The 23,059-nt window shown below is 45.4% G+C and overlaps 14 protein-coding genes across 14 annotated transcripts; 4 read left to right on the top strand and 10 right to left on the bottom strand.

Annotated features, from left to right (window-relative positions):
• Positions 1 to 149: 149 nt before the first annotated feature.
• HMT1 (protein-arginine omega-N methyltransferase) lies at positions 150 to 1,163 on the bottom strand (the record flags this gene model as incomplete). Its single annotated transcript, XM_024856023.1, has 1 exon — positions 150 to 1,163. One exon carries the CDS (start codon positions 1,161 to 1,163, stop codon positions 150 to 152), a length of 1,014 nt encoding a protein of 337 aa, XP_024715622.1.
• Positions 1,164 to 1,502: 339 nt separating this feature from the next.
• C7M61_000586 (uncharacterized protein) lies at positions 1,503 to 2,981 on the bottom strand (the record flags this gene model as incomplete). Its single annotated transcript, XM_024856022.1, has 1 exon — positions 1,503 to 2,981. The coding sequence occupies one exon, from the start codon at positions 2,979 to 2,981 to the stop codon at positions 1,503 to 1,505; it is 1,479 nt and encodes a 492-aa protein (XP_024715621.1).
• Positions 2,982 to 3,350: 369 nt separating this feature from the next.
• Positions 3,351 to 4,358, bottom strand: C7M61_000585 (uncharacterized protein; the record flags this gene model as incomplete). The annotated part of the gene is made up of 1 exon (XM_024856021.1): positions 3,351 to 4,358. The coding sequence occupies one exon, from the start codon at positions 4,356 to 4,358 to the stop codon at positions 3,351 to 3,353; it is 1,008 nt and encodes a 335-aa protein (XP_024715620.1).
• Positions 4,359 to 4,548: 190 nt separating this feature from the next.
• C7M61_000584 (uncharacterized protein) lies at positions 4,549 to 5,508 on the bottom strand (the record flags this gene model as incomplete). Its single annotated transcript, XM_024856020.1, has 1 exon — positions 4,549 to 5,508. One exon carries the CDS (start codon positions 5,506 to 5,508, stop codon positions 4,549 to 4,551), a length of 960 nt encoding a protein of 319 aa, XP_024715619.1.
• Positions 5,509 to 5,827: 319 nt separating this feature from the next.
• Positions 5,828 to 7,297, bottom strand: IME2 (protein kinase; the record flags this gene model as incomplete). Its single annotated transcript, XM_024856019.1, has 1 exon — positions 5,828 to 7,297. The coding sequence occupies one exon, from the start codon at positions 7,295 to 7,297 to the stop codon at positions 5,828 to 5,830; it is 1,470 nt and encodes a 489-aa protein (XP_024715618.1).
• Positions 7,298 to 8,490: 1,193 nt separating this feature from the next.
• Positions 8,491 to 10,014, top strand: C7M61_000582 (uncharacterized protein; the record flags this gene model as incomplete). The annotated part of the gene is made up of 1 exon (XM_024856018.1): positions 8,491 to 10,014. The coding sequence occupies one exon, from the start codon at positions 8,491 to 8,493 to the stop codon at positions 10,012 to 10,014; it is 1,524 nt and encodes a 507-aa protein (XP_024715617.1).
• Positions 10,015 to 10,037: 23 nt separating this feature from the next.
• Positions 10,038 to 11,333, bottom strand: C7M61_000581 (uncharacterized protein; the record flags this gene model as incomplete). The annotated part of the gene is made up of 1 exon (XM_024856017.1): positions 10,038 to 11,333. One exon carries the CDS (start codon positions 11,331 to 11,333, stop codon positions 10,038 to 10,040), a length of 1,296 nt encoding a protein of 431 aa, XP_024715616.1.
• A 103-nt stretch (positions 11,334 to 11,436) lies between these two features.
• C7M61_000580 (uncharacterized protein) lies at positions 11,437 to 13,203 on the bottom strand (the record flags this gene model as incomplete). The annotated part of the gene is made up of 1 exon (XM_024856016.1): positions 11,437 to 13,203. One exon carries the CDS (start codon positions 13,201 to 13,203, stop codon positions 11,437 to 11,439), a length of 1,767 nt encoding a protein of 588 aa, XP_024715615.1.
• Positions 13,204 to 13,649: 446 nt separating this feature from the next.
• On the top strand, positions 13,650 to 14,387 carry C7M61_000579 (rRNA-processing protein; the record flags this gene model as incomplete). Its single annotated transcript, XM_024856015.1, has 1 exon — positions 13,650 to 14,387. One exon carries the CDS (start codon positions 13,650 to 13,652, stop codon positions 14,385 to 14,387), a length of 738 nt encoding a protein of 245 aa, XP_024715614.1.
• Positions 14,388 to 14,448: 61 nt separating this feature from the next.
• Positions 14,449 to 15,315, bottom strand: KTI12 (Kti12p; the record flags this gene model as incomplete). Its single annotated transcript, XM_024856014.1, has 1 exon — positions 14,449 to 15,315. One exon carries the CDS (start codon positions 15,313 to 15,315, stop codon positions 14,449 to 14,451), a length of 867 nt encoding a protein of 288 aa, XP_024715613.1.
• Positions 15,316 to 15,387: 72 nt separating this feature from the next.
• Positions 15,388 to 16,491, top strand: MTG1 (putative GTPase; the record flags this gene model as incomplete). Its single annotated transcript, XM_024856013.1, has 1 exon — positions 15,388 to 16,491. The coding sequence occupies one exon, from the start codon at positions 15,388 to 15,390 to the stop codon at positions 16,489 to 16,491; it is 1,104 nt and encodes a 367-aa protein (XP_024715612.1).
• Positions 16,492 to 16,514: 23 nt separating this feature from the next.
• Positions 16,515 to 18,395, bottom strand: YKU80 (ATP-dependent DNA helicase; the record flags this gene model as incomplete). Its single annotated transcript, XM_024856012.1, has 1 exon — positions 16,515 to 18,395. One exon carries the CDS (start codon positions 18,393 to 18,395, stop codon positions 16,515 to 16,517), a length of 1,881 nt encoding a protein of 626 aa, XP_024715611.1.
• Positions 18,396 to 18,962: 567 nt separating this feature from the next.
• On the top strand, positions 18,963 to 20,776 carry C7M61_000575 (uncharacterized protein; the record flags this gene model as incomplete). The annotated part of the gene is made up of 2 exons (XM_024856011.1): positions 18,963 to 20,659; positions 20,695 to 20,776. 2 exons carry the CDS (start codon positions 18,963 to 18,965, stop codon positions 20,774 to 20,776), a joined length of 1,779 nt encoding a protein of 592 aa, XP_024715610.1.
• A 117-nt stretch (positions 20,777 to 20,893) lies between these two features.
• On the bottom strand, positions 20,894 to 22,981 carry GLC3 (1,4-alpha-glucan branching enzyme; the record flags this gene model as incomplete). Its single annotated transcript, XM_024856010.1, has 1 exon — positions 20,894 to 22,981. The coding sequence occupies one exon, from the start codon at positions 22,979 to 22,981 to the stop codon at positions 20,894 to 20,896; it is 2,088 nt and encodes a 695-aa protein (XP_024715609.1).
• Between the last annotated feature and the right edge of the window lie 78 nt (positions 22,982 to 23,059).

Raw genomic sequence — 23,059 nt, 5'->3', positions numbered from 1 at the left:
GTGTATATGGTAATATGCGCGAAGGGTAAGAGAGTCACTACATGCGGATTACCGAATGGCTGCGAAAGTACAAATTCTCTATTAATACATGGAGGAAGCAAATGCAAGAGCTTGTGAATCTAAATCTGATGCAAAATTTTGGATGCCAATTAACGCATGAAGTAGTTGTACTTTCCTTCCTGCTCACGGGACTTATCGTTGGAGACGGTGTCCACCTTCCACTGGATCTCGATATCCACCTCACGCGGGTTAGAAGCGTTTGGTCTCGAGGCAATCAGACCCTTAATCTTGTCGCCCTTACGCAAGTCAAGAACCTGATCCATGTAGAACACAGTTTGTTTCCAGTGAGTGTAGGCCTTCATAGGACCAGTGTACAAGGTCACCTTCTCGTCACCTGGGAAGTCACAGTCGAACCACACAATGTAGGCATGACACAAGTCGCTATCGATTGCACTGAGAGAGAACAGTCTGTGGAAAGACAATTGCTCCTTGGTGACAGTGTTAATGTCAAATTCGAAGAATTTATGGGGTGTAGTGATCAATGAATTGTTGTCAACGGTATCAACCAAAGGCTCGGCCATGGCAACCTTGATGAATGGAGAGTAGTCAAAACCGTAAACATCCTCCCAGTAATGGATCTTGTCATCCTTGTACTGGCCATCCTCAATACCAGCAATGTACATTGAGCACTTGTCTGGGAGGATCAAACCACCCTCGACCAAGTACTTGTCTCTAGCGTAAAGCACAGTGTCCAACATGGACTCGTACAAGAGGAAGTAGCCCATCCATTCAGAAACAATGATATCAACATGGTCAACAGGCAACTCAATATCTTCCAATTTGCCCTGCAACAAGGTGATCTTGTCCTCGAAACCGTTCAATGAGATGATCTCTTTGGCCTTTCCAATGATGTTCGACATGTCGACAGAGTAGACATGCTTGGCACCGGCCTTAGAAGCAAACATGGACAAGATTCCTGTTCCACAACCAACGTCCAAGACAACCTTGTCCTTGAACAAATGCTTGTTCTTATACATGGCAGATCTGTAGGACAAGGTTCTGGAAGTGTCCTTCAACATCTCCTCGTGAATTCCAAAATGATCGTACGAGGAGAAATAGTGCTGCTCAGTGAACGGCAAGGCTTGTTTGTCGGTAGCTGACATATTGGTGTAATTGGTTGTAGTGTTTGCAAAAGAGGACCACTTAGATTGATAACCGTTGAGCGAGATGAGATGCGCGAAAATCTCACATAAAATGCTCAGCTCTGCTAGCGAGATACGCAAGGTATGCACTCGCTAAAAAGAAAAAAAAAATGAAGCCACAGCTCCTCTTTTCCGCAATGAGATGCCATCTACTGAATTCTTCAATTGTTGGCCTTGAGGAGCTAAAACTTCAGTCAGTGATACAATTGTTGCGAAATTAATTTGTAGTGCCTAAAAACATATTATGTAAGGGAATCTATTCAACAAACATCTCATAAAAGCCGTGCTTGAAACGCTCTATTATGTTTGCCTGATCTTATTCTTGAGCATATGACACGCGAGTGCAGAGACCACACTTATACCTAACATACCCACCAAGGTCATGTTAGAGTTCCTGTAAAGACGGGTCTCATCAGATGGCCAGCCGGAGTACAAAGCGTAGGTAGCAGTAACAGATCCCAAGTTACCCAAGCCAGAGACAATGGCCGCACTCACTGCATTGCCAACGTCACCATAGCGAGGACCAAACATTTCAGCTGACCAAGACATGCAGATAGGGATTGTAGGGCCCAATCCAAAACCTGAGATCAAGAGTCCGGCCCACCTATTCCAGAAGCCTTTTGCGAAAGTTGTAACAAACAAGCCTACCATGATAATCACACATGCGCCGCAGAAGAAGAATGCTCGATGATTCTTGTATCTGTCCGCAAAGGGTGTTATGAGCAAAATGCCGCCAAGATCAAAAAGCCAGATCGGAGCATATAAGAGGGAAACATTGATACTCGAAAGGTCTGGGTTAAGTGCGGCAATGATTGTAGAACCAAACACAGCCAAACCGAATCCGGTACCGACAGCGCCAAAATACATCAAAATGATGAACCAGACTCGGAGATCAGTCATTACTTGAACGACATCTCTCCAAGTCCACTTGAGTAACTTATAACGATGCTCGATATCTTTAAGGTGCATGCTCTTTTCTTCACCTGTGAGAGGGGGAGGTGAGTAAAAAACGGTACTCAAAATTCTTTTGAACTTGGTGGTAGCTTCTTTCCGTTGATGTGTTGGTCTGTCTGGAAGCCACCAAAGCAAGGAAATACCAACTGCAATGGTGACACAACCGTAAACCAAGTACATCCATTGCCAGCCAGTGTAACCTCTATCACCATCCATCTTCTGGAAACCTGCACTCACAAGGCCAGCAGCTGCAGCAGAAAGCTGGGCAGCAGTATAATAGTAGCCAATACGTCTAGTTTGTCTATCGTTAGGGTACCACAAGGAGACGTAGTAACTCAAACCAGGCCAGGTACCGGCACCGACCATACCAGAGATAAAACGCACGGCTTTAAGACCAGCTGGGTTCTGCAAAGAATGGTAACAGGCGTACACAACACCAACGGTAATGACAATTCTGGCCAACCACGATTGCGGCGATACTTTAGTCATGATCAAGTTCATGGGCACATCAAAGATGATGTAACCAACGTAGTATAACGCCGAAGCAGTGGAGGTATCATGGGCAGAAAGGTCTAATCTTTGACGCAAAGAATGTCCTTCAGATCTATTCATTGTCAAAGTGACACCATAGACGTTAGATCCAAACGAAGTTAGAAAGTACATGCACCAGAGGGCAGGGATAATCCTGAAGTCCAACTTTCTGTAGATCTTGTCTAGTTTGTGCTTCTCTTCTTCAGACCAAACGGGAATACCTAACTCATTCTCATCATTAGCAATCTGATCGTTATCCTTGAGTTCAAGGGATCCCAGGTTGTCGCTTGACATCTTTGGGGGGACTTCAGCTGCGTTCGCCATTGTTGATGAGATTTCGCCGCGAAAAGTGGATCTTTATATGTCAAGTCAAGTTCTATTGTTGAGCAGTACTTGGCGAAAAATTGGCGTTAATGTGCCAAAAAGCCTGAGCCGCATACACGAGTAACCGCCGATGAGCCAATATACGTGCGTCGCCCTTGAGTCAAGCAGCGATAATCAAGAGATGCAGGTGCTCGCAGTGACTCTGAATCATCATTTCGCACCCAACATCAGTGATGCCATGACTATGAGTCGCTCGTTACGCTACTAAAGTGAAAAATTTACGGCATTTGCAATTTTTTCTGTACATTTTGGGCGTCATTATTGCATTTGCGTCAAAATTTAGCTTTTCGACAATGCGTCACAGGTAATTTCGGCAAACTCAACGCTTTGATCAATGCAGAAGCTGTGATTGATGGCTTTCTTCTCCTCGGTGTCCGCATCACCGATTTCGAAACGAACGTTTTCATTCAGAGCATCGTGGTATCTTGTCAAAACATAGTCTCTGGAGTTGTCATGTACCCAATAGTCGAATGGAGCGAAAAAGCACCAGAGCTTGGCTCCTGATGTGGGCAACTCTTTGAAGAACCAGTCGTTGAACTCGTCATCGCGATGGATCTGATTGAGTTCCTCCTTCGCCATGGTGATTGTCTGACGAACGATACTTTTAGACTTGTAAATCTTCTTCGTTGCTGTGACCGCATTTTCCCACGACTCAACCAGGTCCTTATCAGTCTGGGCGGGCTTGGCGATGATGCGATTACGGATAAGTGACTCAGCCGCCCGGTCAGGCAAAATCCACTGCAAAACCACTATCAAGTACACTGCAACATGCACCAAGGGAAGCCAATTGAACAACGAGGTGAAGTATTGGCCCAGGAGGGACTTGGCAATGTCCACGATGGTCGGGCAAATAAGCCCCACGAACTTGATGTTCACGATTTGGTTGTATTCAACATCATACACTAGGCGTTTGGCCACACGTTGCATGATATATGATCCAACGGAGTGACACAAGAAGGAGACCTCCACTTTCTGATCTCCTCTGGTGGCGAGGATGTGGTCCCGGATGACCCGGCATTTGTGGAGCACCTGATAGTCCAAATCATAGAAATCGGCATTTGAAACCTTCTCATAATCATCCGAGGTTTGGTAGCCAGCATGGCTGATGGCTAGGATTTCATAGTGACGGTGCTGTTTGGCGATCAAGTCAAGATAAGTGGTGTAATAGTCTATGAGACCGGGGTTACCAGGAATAAAAACCAACAAGGGAGGATTCCTAGAAGGATGCAAAGGCTCCCTATGATAAAGAGTGGTGTACGGCTCTGTGGTACTAGTGGTCAATGACATTCCGAAGAAGGGTTAGGGAGATAGGGACGTTAATTAACAAGCTATGAGCGATGCCCGCGGAGATAAAATAGAGGATCTGACAGGCGCGCAATCTAGCCACTGCAGTTTCAGAGCACAGAGATCCGGTTAAAAGAGTAGAGGAAAAATGCTCAATTGAGACTCTCATGGCCGTTCATAGCTTGGCAAATTGCTATTTGTTACCTAGAGTGAATTGAAGATGCTGCTCACGGGGTTGCATCTTGTCTGTGTCACCAGTATACAAATCACGCTCGTAATAGTGCAAGATGCCGTTTTTGGAGAGAGCAATCACTGTCTGCGTACGGGTACCGTAATATTTACCAACGGCGTAGCCTGTTTCAGCCAGTTTCAGTTCATATGGTGTGGCGAGCGGTGGGATAAAGATGGAGTTTTGAAGCTCGGTCATTTTCTGGTCGAACGTACCCTTCTTTCGAACTTCGGCGTCATACGTGTCGGAGCTCAAGATCTCGAAACAAGACTCGATGAGTTCCTCTCGGCTGTAGTCTTCTGCAGCAGCACGCTGGACAAGACTATCGAGTTTCTTCCGGCCTAGTTCCACCTTCAGCCAAGGCATGTAGTACAACGAATTGGAGAGGGCGAACGTCTCCTGGCGGTGGAATTGATCATGTAGACCATCAAGCGAGACTTCTCGGGAATGTACCTTGCCCCTGTCGCCACGGTTGCTCATGAGGTTGAGTGGTTTGAGTCGGGAATTGTTGTCTAGCTCTAGTTTTCCATACAACAAGGTGAAACCGCCGATTTCACTGAGCTTGGTGGGTTTTCCTGTGACACCGCTTTTCTTATTCATTCTCTCCTCAAGGCCATCGTACCACTCATCGTCCAGAAGGTCGGAAACGAGGTATTCAAGCGGGAGAATGCCTCGTGATACCTTGCCCGCAATTTGTGTATCTTCTCGGTAGTTTACCAATACTGCGAGTCTTCCATCTGAGGTGATACCAATCCAAGTGCCATGCTCTGGCCTGGCCATATCTAGGGGCGATAGGATCTGTGTATCTTTGGATGTCTTCCGAGCAGTGGCTAGCTGTGTAGGCCTGGCGAGGTACTCATCTCTGTTAGATAGCAAAATCAAGGGATAATCGGGATGAGATGTTGTTGAAATCAAAATGCACATGTTGTTATTTCCTTTGGAAGGCTGGTGTACTCGAAAATCTAGTAAGTTTATATGGAGACTAAGGTTCGGCCTGCATGGCTTGACTAGTCTTCTGATCTCGGCATCGCTTTCTACTTTGGTCACGATGTGGGGTAGTCAGATGATAGGCCGACTCTGACGTGTTGGGCTAGCCCAACCAAAAAACAAAAGAGAAGAATAATGATACCCGTTGATGAGAATTGTATCATCAAATGCAATACTTCACAATAAATTCATCACTTTTCACTAACAGATACAAGTTATTATCTGCGCTTCTATATCTGCAGCCGCCCGCGGCTGCTTAACACGAGATTCTATGGTTAACAGAGCTGTCTGTTTCAAAACTGACATCCTCAAATGGCGCCATCAGTGCTAGCTCCATAACCGGCTCTTCTTCTCTACTGGTGCCATCGTAAGCCCAACTTTCGTTGAGCCGTGGAGGATCAATAGACGCATTCCGCAGCCCAAAGATGGTGCTCAAATGCTCATTGTACACCTCCTGTTCCGGCAAGTAAGGTGCCCTCAAGCTCACCACGTCGTAACCCGTGTCTTTCTGTTGCAAAAGATTCTGGAGCACATCTGGAGACTTATTGACTAATGTGTCCGAGTAGAGGGTCTCGGGACTGGCACAATCAGTCATAGTCGAGGTGACAAAGTGAAGCGGATCTTCTTCTAAAATGGTGCCTTTGAAGTAGTCGTGCTGGGCGAGATCAAAGACCGTGGGCCTCGCGTCTGGATTCCACAAGAAACAGGGACGAAGCATGTCGCTCAATTGGTGAAGTCCTGGGCGGCGCAAGATCTTCTCCATACTCAGCCCACTTGTCAGCGGCATGTAGACACCAAGGTTTTCTGCAAGATCTTCTCCCTCTTCCCAGTAGCCACCGAAAGCTTCTTCGCCCGGCTCGGGCCGTGTGGGATGACCGAGGCACTTGAGAACATGCCACATCTGCTCTGCCTCATTAGCACCGGGGAACAAGGGCCGAGAGTTGACTAACTCGGCAGCCACACATGCAAAGGCCCAGATATCGATCGGCTGTGTGTAGCACCGCAGCCTCAACAAGATCTCCGGCGCTCTGTACCAACGCGTTGAAACGTAAGGAGTGAGGTCTTTGGTGTTGCTATAATGGCGGGCGAGGCCGTAGTCACACAACTTGACCATGTAGAAGTCATCTTTTCTTTCTGGCGGGATATTCTCAACTCCACCGTAGTATTGAACCGTCGGAGTCACCAATATGTTCTCCGGCTTGACATCGCGGTGGAAGAAGCCTTGAGCGTGGATGTGGCGGATGCCGTTAAGTACCTGGGCAAGCATCGACTTGATAACCTCCTGGTTTATAGACTTGTTGGCATGCTTTTGAACAAGCTGGTACAAGTTCTGGTTCATGGCCTCCATAACAATACAAAGCTTTCCACTCAAGCTGTCGATAAAGACGTGATGGATCTGCAACAAATTAACGTGACAGGGCATACTGTGAATGAAGCGAACCTCTGTGATTTTGAGGTAATCCGAGTGCTTTTTTAAGGGGGTCTTCATCATTTTAATCGCCACCAACCCATTTGTGTGGGGTTTGAGGTGAGGCATGGCCGCCGAGTGGCAGACGGGTTCCATCATGGTGCCAATCTTGCTATCATCTGGAGCAAGCATGGAAGAAGAATTCTTCTTGTATTTGGCCAAAAGGGCCTGGCCAAAGGAACCCAATCCAAGGCGGTGTATGACAAGGAAGTTGCTCAGGAGCATCAGGTAACGAATCTGGGGTTCGTCTAAAGACATGGTGGGACTCAATTGAAAGGTATTATCTCGTTTGTGGTATTTACGAGGGGGAGAAGACTGGGCGATTTCCTGCTTTATATGGGGGCATGAGACCAAGTTTCTTTTTGGACTGGTTTTTTGCAGCCAATTCTGCATAGGCTCGATGGTAGCCGATGCATCGAGCATTTGAAGGCAGCTTCTTACATCAGCGTTATCAGGGTACTTAACGAGGGCAGTCATGGAAGAGTAATTGAGGATACAAAGAATAATTCAGCCAGGTTTCTGGCTTTTAAAAGGGTGAAGTGTTTCAGAATCTGCGACTCCCTCGGGTGTTTCATCTTGGGCGGCTGCAGATCGCGCAGGGTTCTCGAGGCACCTGGGCATATGTGAACTTAAACTCAATCTGGGGTACATTCCAGGAGTTTTTCAATTTGGCCAACTTATTTGCTACCTCTGTATTGGCCTCAATTGGAAATTGTCTTCCCCTTGAAATAGAAAGAAAGGAGCCTGGTTATTCCAAATGTACAAAAAGGTCGCATCTGCCGCACCGCAGGAATTATTCTTTAGTTCGGCAAGGGTGGATCTGAGCGGCTTACTTTGCGTTCTTATTGTTCGGTTAAAAATTTGAAGACAAATGCAATTGAACCTCCAAAAAGGGTTGCTTCTTCTTGAGCGATGGTAGCAATTTAACCAAGCTTTCATTTGATAGCGCTTGAACAAGTGACTGTATCCCATAATCAGGATTCTTTGCCCTAGATTTGTAGCGAGCTCATGCAATTCCAATCGAGAAGGCACTGTGAAAAGTCCTAAATGGGCTTAATTACTGCACAGCCCAAAATGTCTGAGGCTCAATGATTGACCGAGATCTGCTCGTCTACCCCATTTACATTATAGCCAGGGGTTTCCGTGGATGGACGAGTCGGTAACTTGATTTTCTTATTTCTTTGTACCAAGTTGGATTTGTTGCTCGAAGGTTTCCATAGGCAGCAACTCTTGCAGCTTGCACTGTACGTGAACTAGGGATGCATTCCAAAAATGACGACTATATATTAATTATACCCCAAGCACAATTGCAGGCAATTGGCAAGAAACTACTATTTCTTCGAAGAAAATAATGGTAAATTTGCTACTATGGCTCATTTTGTAGTACTTGGTGGGGCGCTCGGTGAGCATATCAGAGGCGACTGATCTTCGCAATCTTCACCTACATTACGATGGCATACGAAAGACTATACAGCTATGCCGTGAATGCGATTGCAGATATCCTACCGATTGATAAAGACCAGTGTAAAGAGATGGTCACATATGCATTGTCCCTACCGTCCGATCACGAGCTAGAGTCCCATTTCCTCGACTTCCTAGGACCGAGCGATGACACATTCAGCTTGATCCACGAATTCAAGAGACTAAAAAAGGAGGACGAGAAGAAGATGGAGGATGAGGCGAGGCTTGCTGAAATAAGGGAGGAGAAGGCGAGAGAAAGAGCTGCAGCCAACAACAAGAACGGCAAGAACGCATGGAACAAGGCACCAGAGCAGAAACCAGCTTCTGGATCGAGACTCAAGAACAATAAGACATCAGTGATGACATCTGAACTCGCTGATAGCAAGCCATCCAACAAATTAAGCCCTGCTGCGGCCAAGAAGACGAAGAAGAAGAATCTTGACAATCTCAAAGACATTGAAGCGGCACTTAACGATCTTGAGGTGGAAAGAGCCTCTGCCGAAATTGATCATTCCAACTCGGCTATTCGCCGCCAGTGTAACTGCATGGCCACAAGACACCCTCTTTTCGAGGTGGCTCCAAACTGCCTCAACTGTGGTAAGATCATTTGCTCGAAAGAGGGTTTGCAACCTTGTTCATTCTGTGGACGCGAGCTTCTATCAGCAAAAGAGAAGAATGAAATCGTGAAGATCTTGAGGTCCGAAAAGGAATTATTAGATGCGAAGAAGGAAAAGCCCGCAGACAAAGCTATCCAATCTCAGCCTTCTCACATAAAGCCAAAGAAAGGCATTAAGGTTTCCGTAGGTACGGGCGAAAACCTTTGGAAGGCACAGGAGGCCGCTTTGAAGAAAGCAGACGAGGAAAGAAAGAAACTTAACAAGCTAAAGGAAGAGGATGAGCAAAAGCAGAGGGAGCTCGCCGACCAGATAAAGGAGCTCGAGCATTACGAGAAGACAAAAGACGTTAACCCGGACCTTCTTATGGCACAGGAACGACTCGACACATTGCTTAATTTTCAGGCCACAGGTGCCGAAAGAACAAGAATCATAGACAATGCAGCGGATTTTGAGATGCCCCTGCAATCGAGTGGCAGCATGTGGCTTTCACCTGTCGAGAGAGCCCTCCAGCTCAAGAAGCAACAGAAACAGCAAAGAAAACACGAAGAACAGAAGAAACAAAGAACGGGCCGTACGAAGAAGGTCGTGGAGATGGTGATCAAGGATGGTAAGGTCAAGATGGTGGAGAAGCACGTAGAGGCGGATACCACTGAGGATGACGACGAGATAAAGGATTTACAAGAGGAAATCCAACAAGAAAAGATAGACCAAGAACTTGCTCTTGCAAAGAATACTTGGGACTACGAAAATGACGCTCAGAAGTGGAAAAAACCAGTCTATGTCAGCAGCGGGTCTTCCATGACAGAGACCACAGCACAGGCTTTACCCAAACATTCCAAAGTTCAGTTTGGCGAAGGTCTCGATAATGATGAATTAGTTGTTGCCATTCCTTCGTAATCTATAAAATTAATGCAAATTCTTTAACGCCTTCTCATCCTTTGTTTAAACCTCTTGGTACGAGGATCATTGATCTTGAGTCGCTTGAAGTTGTTGCTTATTGGTGTGAGCTTCTTTCTTTTGTTTGCGGGCTCCAGCAGCTTAGGTTTGACCACAATTTCGGTTTCTTCCTCAGATGAGTGAGACTCTTGATCTTCTCTTGGACCTTCGATATACTCAATGAGGTCATTTTTCTCCTTCTCCTCCAATTTCTTGATTTCATCATGCACGTTTTTGCCCTCGAAAGTTTCTATAACTTCACTTTCTCCTCTGGGCTTGATCTTCCATCTTCTTGTGGTTCTCTTTTGTGTGATTCTCTTGCGAGTTTTGCGTGCTGTAGGTTCGTCTTGTGCTGCGGCTCCCTCTTCTTCTAGTTCTCGTTCCATCTCCAACATGAGCTCCGACTCAACCTCCGCCTTGAGCTCTTCATCGATTTGTAAGTTGATTGCCTCGTTAAATACGTCTGTGAGCTTCTTGTTGTTGCCGAACGACGACATACGCTCGGTTTTGAATGGAGACGGAGAAGTCAGAAACCGTGGTTCCTCTAGAAGTTTCGATGGAGTTTTGGGATTCTCGCTCAGCTTTCTCACTGGTGTGGTTGGCAGGTTTTTCAGCGGCAGATCGCCAGTACCGGGGCTGAATTGAAACCTATTATTGACTTTCCCCAAATAGAACGGAGTTTCGATGTTATCGTTGGAGGAAGCATTTTTGTTGGGTGTTGAAACCAGCTGTAGCACAGAGGTGAGAGACTTTTTGGCCAGATTGTTCCTTGCCGGTGTTAAGTCAGAGAGCTCAATCCTCTTCACTGATTTGGTAGGCGTCTTGAACACAGCTGTGTCCTTCAACGGGGATGAATTGATCAATTTCGATGACACAATCTCTTTACGCGAGGGCGACGATTCTGGAGGACTCATGATATCAAACAAAGAGAGTACTTTGCCATTTGCTTGCGGTGTGGGGCCCAACTCAGCATGAGAAAGTGCATTTCCTTCATCCTCCAACTCTTCCTCGGCGTCAACAGATGGCACAAAATCTAGCGGTTCAAGGGATGAAGTGCCCCCTCCTTTCTTGCCATCATCCTTCAGCAGTTCACGCTCCGCTTGTTGTTGCTTCTTCTTCTGTTTTGACTTCAAGTGGTTGTATGTTTTGTATGCTTTGTATATTTCCTGGTTCGCTTTGACGTCAGCTTTTGACGGGATCCGGTCATTGCTCGTAGCAAACGACCGTTCCCATTCTTTAATTTGTAATTTATATCTTAGTAGTTCTTTCTCTAGAGACATGTCGAAAGAATGGTCTCTTAGCGCGACGCGATACGTAAATTGTGGAGATATTTTCAGTGCATGTATTCACGCGCCCTGGGTGCAAAAGCTATATACATAGGGCTCAAATCAGAGCAATAAATTTCTGCACACCTTCGAACTTTTCGGTGCCGAGGGTCTGGAGCATTGATTCAACTGCAGCTTTAAAAGCTTGAGAGTCCTTCTCAGAGCTGAATGCTCCACCATTCTCTCGTAGAGCGGTGATCACGGTGCCTCCAACACCACCACCGATATCCCAGTGATGGTTAAAAAGATGCAATATTTGGGTTTTGTTGTTTGTAAGACTCAAGAAGATGACGAGTCTGAGCCAGGATTTGAGCACTTCCTCCTTTGAAGTCAGTCTGAGGAAACAGGTCTCGTTCCAAAAGTTCCAGAAGCGATCCCATTTGCCTGCGTTGCCGTAGGTGAATAAAAGTAGTTCTTCAAATTCAGGGGAAACCTTTTCACCAGTGCCATCGTAATGGTGGGCAATTAGCTCCAAAACAGCATCTGCGTCATAAGATGCCATTTCTAGCTTCTTGCCAGGGTCACCAACTTGTAAAACACCTTCTTCGATGACTTCATCCACCTGTTTTGAAGTGACGGGTTGCAGGATCTCATGGCACGAAAGACGCCATACAAGTGGAAGGAAATCGGGGTTAGATGTCATGGCGAATATATCATTCGAGAAGCAGTAAAGCATGCGAATAAAAGATGAGAGCTTTTGAAACTTGTGGTCGGCGTGTATCTTCTCAAACGGGTTTTTGTTCCATTCGGGGGAATCAATCAAAAGTTTGACGTACTCCGTGACATCTTGAGACTTCTCCTCCGTCAAGTCAAGTGTGGAGTCAAGAGCTATTTCAAGAGAAGCATACTTCTCCAAAAGAACCTTCTCGACCTGCTCAAACGTGACGAGACTGGGACGAGCAAGATGAACAGTCTTGTAGAGTTTAAATCTCAAATTGTGATCATAAGCGGTGGGACCGTTGAACTCGGCTTCAAATTCATCAATATGCTTTTTTATCTCAGCATCCGTAGAGTCGCTGTTGAGGCTCGTGAGACTATCGATTTGTGACTGCAAGGCGCCGGAACTTGAATAGGCTCTGGACGATGTATGGAAGCGCCTGATACCACTGAAGATGTGGTCAGAGAAATCTGGCGAGGTATCCTTTGAGATGTACTTGTCAGCATCTTCAGGCTTGCACCACATGGACTCAAGGTTTAACTCCTCTCTCCTCTCCTTGGTCAATATATGTACATCGATATTCTCGTGTTGACAAAAGATCCATGAGTTTGCTGACATGCCGTAATCATTATGGGTCGCTGGTGGTCCTCTGGAGGCCCTCCTAAGGAGACGTCTCCGCATCACTGGGGACAAGGCTCCATTTGTCATTCCCTCCATATGAGGCACGTAGTCATGTTCGTGCTTGAGGTAGTAGCGAAACTCGCCAGCTGCTTTAAAGTTATGTTTCTCGGACTTACCAGAGCAGATGATAATGAAGTCCGTATTCTTGTTGTTGGCTCTATAATCGTGAGACTCGTCTAGTTCTGTCATATCGAAAAGTAGAATATCGCTCATACCATAAGAATTGGCCATGAGATCACAAAACTTGCGAACCTCTGCGGGCGCATAATCAGGAATAGACGGGAGCTTAACTTCCTCTTTTTCAAGCAAAGGAGATGAGACGTCTTGTCTAAGATACCATGGTACATCGATGTTTTCTGGGGCCTCCTCGGTATGCTCTTCGGGAGAAACTTTTGTTGAGTTGAATCGACGTAGCCTATGGGATAAAAGGAAAGGTCTGGATGAATTGACACGGGCAACCCTCGCAAGATTGGGAAGCCTATACATATCAAGTTGATGATGATCTAGTCCGTTGAAAAATCGCTAGTCTCAAAGTTGCATAGAGTGCACGTGACCTACTTCGAAAGTGGCATTTACACAACCTGGTGAAGGGTCCAGAAGGTTTACGGGTCGCTCATTCATGCTATCTTTTGAAACCAAGCTAATCTATACAATCCAAGAATAGGAAAGAAGTAAGTTTTTACCGTAGCGTGGATACTGGAACGAATATATGTTAGTCTTTCTTTGCAAAGATAAGTAATTTATGGGTATTTAGAGCAAGATTTCTTCTCTTTTTTAAATTGAAGGATCATGCTTGGTTTGTAGTATTAACATATCCCCGGTGCTCTTCAAGTTAATGGGGGTATCAATTTGGTCTTATCGAATAGCCTGCATACCTAGATACATAGATGCGATGAGGAGGAAAATAGAGGTCTCTTCTCATATCATCCGCCATGGCTAAATTAGTGCATAACGTTCAGAAAAAACAACATAGGGAGCGTTCCCAAACTCTGGATAGGGCCAAGTATGGTCTTCTAGAAAAGAAGAAGGATTACCGGTTGAGAGCAGCTGACTACCACAAGAAACAAGCTGCCCTCAAGGCTCTCAGGCAGAAAGCTGCCCAGTATAATCCTGATGAATACTACCATGCCATGACAAGAAAAAGAACCGACGAGGATGGTATTCTTATCACTGATAGAGGCAACGAGGCACTCTCCACAGAACAAGTTAAGCTATACAAGTCTCAGGACGTGAACTATGTCAGAACGATGAGGTTAAATGAACTTCAGAAGATTGAGAAGTTGAAAAACAAGCTTGGATTCAAGGCAGGAGGAAAGCATACAGTGTTTGTCGACAACGAGAACGATGCAGAGCTGTTTAAGGCCGAGGAGTTCTTCAACACTGATGAGAGCATGCTTGATAGAAAAGAAAACAGACTTCGCATAGATCAGTTAGAGACGAGTCAAAACGTTGTGAAAGACATAGATTTCGAGGACAAGGAGAAGGTCGATAAACAAAAGCTCGCAGATTTCAAGCTTTTGAAGGAGAGGATGGAAAGAGAGAAGCAGCTCAGGGAAGTTGAAGACAGACTAGAAACCACTAAGGAATTGATGAAGAACGGAAGCAAGAAGAAGATGTATGATGACGACGGCAACGTGCATTTCAAGTGGACGAACGAAAGAAAGCGCTAGGAACTTTCACATTTGCATTAGGTCTATTAACGTTTATTAGAGCAAGACATCATGATGAGGCTCAGTCTTCATTTTCAAAGGTAGAATTGACGTAGTCGACAAACATAGGAAGGATTCGGTCGGTGTCGATATGGCGCATTCTATTTAGCGAGATGAATGTCCTTCTTATTCTTTGAAACTGTGGGGTGCTAACAATTTTTATAGGCAAATCGATAGACATATCATCACTGATACGAACCTGTCCACCTGCGCCTGCGAGCTGTTGCTGTTGAAGACACTTGGAGATAACATCCAGTGTCACCTTGTCCAATTGTTGCAAGTAGTCATTGCTGGATGTGGGTTTCACGAGAGTAGCAGCGTTTGGTGGAGGTGCTCTTTTCAAAACAAGGGCATTCCAGATTTCTTCAACTGGTAGAGTCTCGTTCTCGTAATCATTTACCAAGACGAACAATGGGGAGTCCCACCTTGTATCGTCCTTTGGCTCTTCGTATCTCATCTGAAGCTGCTTTATCACTTCTGGGTCCCATTTGTTCTCAGATGTTTCGTTTCTTTCAAGACACTTGTCCAAAGAGCTGACCACATGAATGACACAATGTGGGGTCACTACACCCTTGGCCTCGCAAAAGAGTTGATATCTGAAGCCCTTGATGTACGAGAGAGAGTCAAGAATGACAAAGGATGTTCTCGACAAGTCTCTTTTGACAGCAGACATCTGAGCACCACGAGCACTTTTCTCCGTAATTGACTCCTTGTAGGAATCATGGCTTACACCAAGCGTTTCATCAGAGTGATAGACAATCTTATAGTTGTGTCCGGGAGCACTGGATTCCTGGGCTGTTTGGATTCTCTTTTCAAGTTGACTTATAAGTTCCTTGGCCCATTTCGTCTTACCCGAACATGGCAATCCTGTAAACGTGATCAATGGCATATTGGTGTCTTGAGATTTTCAGCTGTACATCATCGCGAAGCATAGAAGTCACACCAAGACTGAGGATCACTTATGTCTTTTGTGCCGAGAAGGGTGTTTCCCGATTACAGATTACCCCTATCGAATTTCAAGGGCCATCATCAGAAGGCTCTTACTCGTTTCAGCTATCTTGCTCCGCAAGTGGATCTAGTGCTTGAGGTGAGAGACTCCAGAGCTCCAATATCAACTACAAATGTGCTTTTCGATAAAGTATTAGCCAAGAAGGAAAAGATTGTCCTTTACTCCAAGAAAGATCTTTCAGTGCTCAAGCCCGACTTGCAGAAAAAATGGCATGGGAACGAGAAATTTCTATTCATCGATGCCAGAAGCAACAGGGATGCTAAGTCCATCCTCAAGCTATTGGAAGAGAAATACGATACTATGTACCCGCCACCCCCACTTGGTCTTCGAACTATGATTATCGGTATGCCCAATGTCGGTAAGTCAACTTTGGTCAATACGCTACGGTCTGTTGGATATGTTAACCAGCTACCGAAAGGTGTTTCATCCAAAAAACGGAAAGTGGCTAGAACAGGTGGTCAGCCTGGTGTGACTAGGAGCACCAGCGAAGTCATTCGATTGAGTAAGGATCCTGATATTCTAGTGTATGATACTCCTGGTGTGTTTCTTCCCACGGTGAAGGATAGCGAAACTATGCTCTCCCTTGCACTTGTGGGATGCGTACACAATTCATTCATCGATCCGATCATCTTGGCTGATTATCTTCTCTACGTTCTCAATTTACAAAAACCCAATGGGAAGTGCTACCAATATTACTTGAATCATCCCACAAATGACATTCATGAGTTGCTATACAACATCGCCAAAAAGAGGGGCAAGCTCAGACCCGACGGAGGGTATGATGAGTTGGGTATGGCGAACTTTTGGGTTGATACATGGAGACAAGCCAAGGATGGAAGATATAAGGGTCTTTTTGACAAGGAGGCGATTCTCGAAATCGAGACATCCGATTTGAGAAAGTTGATAAACGAGGAAAAAAGCCGTGTTCTGGAAACAGGTGTTTACAACAGGCTCAATGATAGACTCGGTGAGGATGGTACCGGTAACTCCAGCAACAGGAAGAGAACGGCCAAGGATAGGGAATTTGACTTGCGCAACCAGCTTTTCAAATTGTAAATAGATTGGACTTGTAAATAGGATCAGAAGCCAAAGTCAGGAACTTCATCGTATTGACCCTCGTCAGCACCATAATTACCCTTAGTATAGCCATCTTCAGATTTTCCTGGCTTTTTCTTTTTGATATCAGCTTTGCGTACGTAGGAAACATCCAACTCATCAACAAGTCTCTTAGCAAAGTTTTTGGACGGTATTTGTAGTTCCTTAAGCCAGTCTGTCTCCAGAGACAGACCCAAGCAATTTGCCATGTTGAGGAAATTAGTAAAATGCGGAGAGTCACGTAGAACGTTGTTGACGAATTCCTTTTGCTGAAAAAAATCATCGAGGTTATCAGCTGTCAAGGACTTCACAAGTATGGTTTTCATATAGCGAGCGAATCTGGCTTGAGCCGGCGAAGAAACAAGGAAAGGGTCCGTTTCTTCAGAACCAGGCAATGGCAATTTTGAGTTCTCTGAAGTTCGCATAGTGACTCTCCTTGATTTAAGCAAAAAGCCATCCTTTGTTTCACGACCCAGATATGTCTGCGATTTGATAAACTGTTCCATCAAGGAGGAGGCATCAGATTCCAGATCATTTGATGCCTGTAAAGGAGGGAAGTTTCCAATCTTCTCGTCTTCCTTGAAAGGTAACCTTATCAAGAGGAAGTTGTGCGAGAAAGTCCCACCATCATCGACTTTTATTGGAAATAGGACACCCAACTCGATTTCCTTTGCTTGTTTCCTCACAAAACGGACAAGCGCTGCTGCTTTGAGTTCAAAAATAGCCTTAACAAATGCCGAGTGATTGAGGGATGTTCGAAGAGATGCAGACTTTTCTGGTACAACAAAGAATGACTCTCCAGTTAGATATGCTTGTGGTATGTTCGCTTGTTTCACAAATCCTAAAATGTCAAATGCTGAAAAAATTTTGAGCCGGGCTGAGTCCATCAAATCTTCATCTAGAGCAATCAAGTCAAAATTTGAGAATTTAAAGCCTGACGTGAAATCTTTGGATTCGACCGCAACCTTGTCGAACTTTTTCGTGTCAACATCCTCATCTTCAGGATATTCCGGTCGTTGGTATTCATCGTTCTTGGACCAGACGTAGTGGGTCGACTTTCTTTCTAGCCTTATAAGCTCACCATTCTCCAACAAGTAGTCGTGCATTGATGTGGAAGTAACGTCTTTCTTTGCTGCAGGGAAGACTTCTATGGGCCATGCAAGGGCACAATCATCGGCTTCTGCATTGTATGCTTTTTGGTCGATGATATCTTGGAAGTTTGCGCCAAACCGTAGCTCTCCTCTGTAGACCGACATTGGCCGAACTTTTTTATTGCTTGATTCACTTTTGGCGATACGCTGAGCCTCATCAGATGTGAAAAGCACAAATTTGCTGAAAGCAGAATTCAATAGAGACCACTTCTCGCTCAAACCAGACTCTGTCTTTGCACCGGCTATTGCTGTTATCAAGTTGACATTGAGGCCCTGAATAAGTCGAGGAACACCCCCCGCTTTTTCTTCATTGAGAGACTCAAGTGGAGAATTCTCAGCTGTAAGGACGACAACGTTCCTTGTGAATGCTTTCTTCTTAGTCTCCTCGAGGAGACTCAATGAGAAGATGAGACTCTGAAAAGAATCACTCTGAGAGCTCTCCCAACTCTCATTGGGCGTCAAGGTTTTCTTGAGTTTAGCAAGTAAGTCATAGGTTGGCACTTCGAAGTCCACTAGAACCTCAATGCCTGGAAATACACCTTTCTCCGCAAGCTTATGCTCAGTTCTCGGTGAATGATATGCCAATACCGAAATGTAATCCGTTTTCAAGCCCTTTAGAAGCTTTCCAGCAAGAACATCAAATAGATATTCATGCGATTGTTTTGCGGAAGGGTGCAAGTCGACAACAAACACCGTCAATTCCTTCTCTGCCATGACTTAAACAGATAGTGTGTACTACCAGTGAGCTCGCCTATACCTGTAGTTAGTCTTGCATCACCAGTGCTTGAGCTACAGTCAGAGAAGGCAAAGAATAAAAAAAAACAACGAAAAGGCTTAAAAAAGTAGTAGCTGTCAACAACGAAAAATTCTCATTCATTCTTTTTTTTTTTTCCAAAATTTAAATAGCTTTTAAGTCACCTTTGATTGGGTGGGTTTTGTGAAAGCAGCATGCGGCTCTCCGGAGATATAAGTCTCCCCTCAAATCGAAAGTAATTTCGAAATCGATAAAACACAATCGAGACATTCGAGATTTTTATTACCCAGACCAACAGACCACTATCTCTATATCAGTTTGCAATGTTTAAAAGTATATTTGATCAGGGGGGTATCGTTAGGCGAGCTGCAGCTCGCACCTGCGCGGTTAAACTTATCGCTTTAGATTTTTCGTCTATAGTACGCTTTGTTTACTCACTGTTGTTGTTTTTTTTTTTGTCATTTCTTTCGACAAGCACCCGTTTCTTCGAGCTTTACTGGGGAGTTGTTCACGGAGCCCCATTTCAAATGTCACATTTTAATTCAAGCGCCCAGACGCCTCATCAGCCGTCTCTGGATCAGCCTTATCCATACCATCAAAATGGGCCGCAACAGATCCCGTCGATCGTGGTCAACCCAATACCATCGGATAAGAGGCTAGCCGAATTCCAAAGTCCTCCTCATATCCGGCCCCAAGCCCTGCCGTCTACTCCGGACCCTAGGCTTCCGGGTCAAATGATGTACGCAGTTCCCGGTCAAAGACCTCCACAGCCGTATCCTGGCAATTTCTTTGCCCCGATGCAATCCCAGCCGTTTTATTACTCTGGTCAACCTCTGCAAGGGGTTCCTGGCCAGGATGATAGATTTGCACGTGGACCGTTCATGGCTCGTCTCCCCGGCGGCACCGCATTACAGCCCTTGATGCTGCAGCAGCCAGCAGGGCTCAGAGCGCCGGCGTCACCAGCTGAAGTTCTGTCTCCATTTCCTGTAAATGAATTGAGAACAACATTCAAGCCTAGCAGAGTCAAAAAGAACAAAAAGCCGAAAATCAACAAACTTAGTCATGATGCCCTAGAGATGCAGTTTGCCAGAAAGAAACAAGAAAGAACCTTAAGCGAGGATACATTGGACTCGGTGTTTGCTGATTTCCAGGATGCTTTGAAAATTGAAAGGCCCAGGACGTCACTTTCCACGGCTTATGAAAATGCGCTTGAGGATGAGCTTGAGGTAAAGTTGTTCGACTTGTTTGTGCATGTTATCTCGAAAAGTATTGACTCATTTATGCCACAAGAGTGTTTTCAAAAAATTGCCTCGGAGTTGGCCTTGTATGAGGACACAAGGATGATTCTCAATTCCATCTTTTGCCTAAGCTCGTTAATCCTTCTGAGAATCAATCCAGATGCGATCGACTCCTCGTACCCACTCAAATACTATCAGAAAACTGTGGGGACTATAAGACACCATCTCAGTCGTCCAGATGCAGAGGATGAGAGCAATGGTATCCTTGCTCGTTGTTTGTTGGCCACAATACTATTGTGCATCTACGAGCTCTTTTTCGTGGCCATTGATAGCACCTACGTGAAGGGTGCTGCTAGCATTTTCATCTCCATCATGTCTCGCCGAAACAGGTCTGAAAGTTTGATCGGAAACTCCCCATACTACCACACATGCTTTTGGGGAATGTTCGTCTGCGACTTGATCTTGTCTTTAAAGCTCGAGCTTCCAAACATGTACTCGCTAGAAAAAACCTGGAGAGCCATGGATCCTGCTTACTTCGATTCATTCAATGACCCCACTGCTCATCTGGATGAGCCGGCTCGGTCCGTGAAGGATGTCGAGGCTTTCCTCTCAAGCTCCTTGTTGACAGGCCAGAGCACTTGGTGGTGGCAGTACAAAGTGATTATAACACTCAGTAGCATTAATGAGTTTTCCAATTCCTACGATGTTATAACACAGGAGGACTTTGCCAGTAATAGGGAGTTTCATCAGTGGATGGAACTCAATCAAAAGTTGGAGGAGATCGATCGTAATCTCCCCGTTTCCTTGAAGCCAAGTGTCTGCCGCCCAGCGTCGAAGTCGAGAGTATTCCCGCACATCTTGTTCAAGGACGAGGCTACGGCGATCGTTGGCTTAAACTATAAAATGGCGAAGATAAGCCACTACGTCAAACTTGCTCACAAGTTAAGACTCGCTGACACCTTTTTGGTTGATGATCAATTGGCGAAGTATCCTCCCCAATATTGTGTTAAATTGGCCAAAGATCTCGTTGGTATCCTACAGAGCTACCGCAATTCGAATATTTGGCCAGTGACGATTCATGCATTGAGAGCAGCATCACGTAATATAGACACTACGGATGAAAAGGTAATGACTGAACTTCAGCGCTTCACGAGACAAATGGTTCACTTCAGTCATACTCACCTGGACTTGGTTGCATCCGCTCCCTAATATGTATATTATTACTTGACCTTGCTCTTGAGTTGTAAAACCAAAGCGGTTCTAGAAGGAACGTAGATGAACAAAGCATTTGACCTATTGTTCCACTGCTCTGGCAGAGTAGGGAACGAGATCTTGTTTCCAGCACTGTCAAGGTCATTGATTCTTCCGAATCCCCCAAGCTCCTTGGAATCAGAATCAAGCACTATCTGATACTCTCCAGCAGCCTCAACACCGACCTTGTAGTCAGGGAAAGATTGAGTTGGGTGGAAGTTGAAGATAAACAAGAGTCCGTTTCTCTCAAAGACAAGAACCTTGTCGATCTCGTGTTTCAAAGAGATGTATGCCTGAGGTGTCAACAATACTCCATACTTTGTGTCAAGCTCAAGCATGGCACTGTCAAAACGGAACAAAAACTTATATCTCAACAAGTCATCATGAATCAAGTTAAATTGACGTCTGGCGTAGTGGTATGAATCATCGTTACCTTCACGAGGGAAGTCTAACCACTCTGGGTGTCCAAACTCGTTACCCTCAAAGTTCAAATAGCCTTCTCCTCCCAAGGCAAATGTCACAAGACGAATCATCTTGTGCAAAGCAAGACCCCTAGAAACGGTCTCAGTCATGGGAGAGAGTTCGGACATATTAGTATACATCTCCTTATCCATAAGCCAAAAGGCAAGAGTCTTATCGCCCACTAAAGCCTGATCATGAGATTCAGAGTAAGCGATGCATTTTTCGCCATGGCGTCTGTTGGTCAACGTGAAAACAATGTTTCCAAGATCCCATTCTTCGTCCCGCAAATGCTTCAAAATTTTGATCCACATGTCTGGGATTGCCATCGACAACCTGTAATCGAAACCAATACCACCTTTAGAAATTGGCAAGCACAATGTGGGCATACCACTGACGTCTTCAGCCACTGTGGTGAACAAGGCACCTTTATCGGCTTCACTGATTTCCTCAAGCAAGCGATGTCCGAGCATGAGGTAAGTAATTGCGTCATTGTCGACCAAATCCTGATTGAAATACTCATTGTAGTCACCACTGAAGCCGTAGCTCAAACCATGATGCTTATACAACATAGAAGTGACTCCATCAAATCTGAAACCATCAAAGCCGTAGACGTCAACGTAGAATTTCAAGTTAGACAACAAAAATCTCAATGTCTCGTAGTTAGAGTAGTTGAACAACCTTGAGTCCCACAAGTCATGGTTACCTTTGGGACCACCATGGAACAAGTAGTGATCGGTGCCATTGAAGTTGTTCAAGCCATCCTCCACGTTTTTGGAACTGTGGGAGTGAACCACATCAAGAAGAACTCTGATACCCAACCGGTGGGCTTCATCAATGAGTTCCTTGAGCTCTTCCGGAGTACCATACCTCGATGAAATGGAAAAGAAGTTCGTCACCTGATAACCAAAACTGGCATAGTAGGCATGCTCCATGATAGCCATCAATTGGATTGTGTTATAGCCAAGCTTATGGATCACAGGCAACGTGTTCTGCGTAAATTCCTTGTAGCTGGCAATCTTGGGCTCAGGAGACGAAATGCCGACATGCGCCTCGTAGATCTTGAGTCCCTCCACCTCGTTCAAATGCGGTCTTGGGTGCTTGAAGGTGTATGTCAGTTCAGGATTCCAGAACCTGCCCTCGTACAAGGTGGTGTACTTGTCGAAAGTCGCCCGTGTACCCCATGGGTCCAATCTGTAGATCCTCTCGCCAGCAGCGGTTAACATTGAGATCTTATACTTGGAATCATGGGCAATTGCATAGTCTCCATTAACTGGCTCAATTGTGAGCTGCCACAAGCCGAAATCGTTCTTTTTCTCCAAGCGGTGTGAGTCCACGTCCCAGCCGTTGAACTCTCCCACGAGGGAGACCAGCTGCACATCAGGGATGTACTCGGTGATGGTGATGGCCTTGGTGGCCTTGTCAGCATGAAGTCCGTACTTTTTATAGGAAGAAGCAAAGTCAAACAAGGAACCCTCGGACTTCTCCAAAGTTTCGAGCCACTGGTGATATTGCAACTGGCGGCTGATAAGGGAGGCCGAGTAAGGTTCCAACCAAGGATCAATGTCCAATGCACCCTTGATAAGATCTTTTGACATTTTGAAAAAGGATGAAAGAAAAAGTGGTTGAAAGTCAATGGAAGCGGATCAGGTCAGGTCTGTGGAGGTCGGGGTCCG

The sequence above is a fragment of the Candidozyma pseudohaemuli genome (genome assembly GCF_003013735.1).
Source record: "Candidozyma pseudohaemuli strain B12108 chromosome Unknown scaffold00001, whole genome shotgun sequence".
Taxonomy (NCBI): Eukaryota; Fungi; Ascomycota; class Pichiomycetes; order Serinales; family Metschnikowiaceae; genus Candidozyma; species Candidozyma pseudohaemuli.
This window is presented reverse-complemented; position numbering and strand designations above follow the sequence as displayed.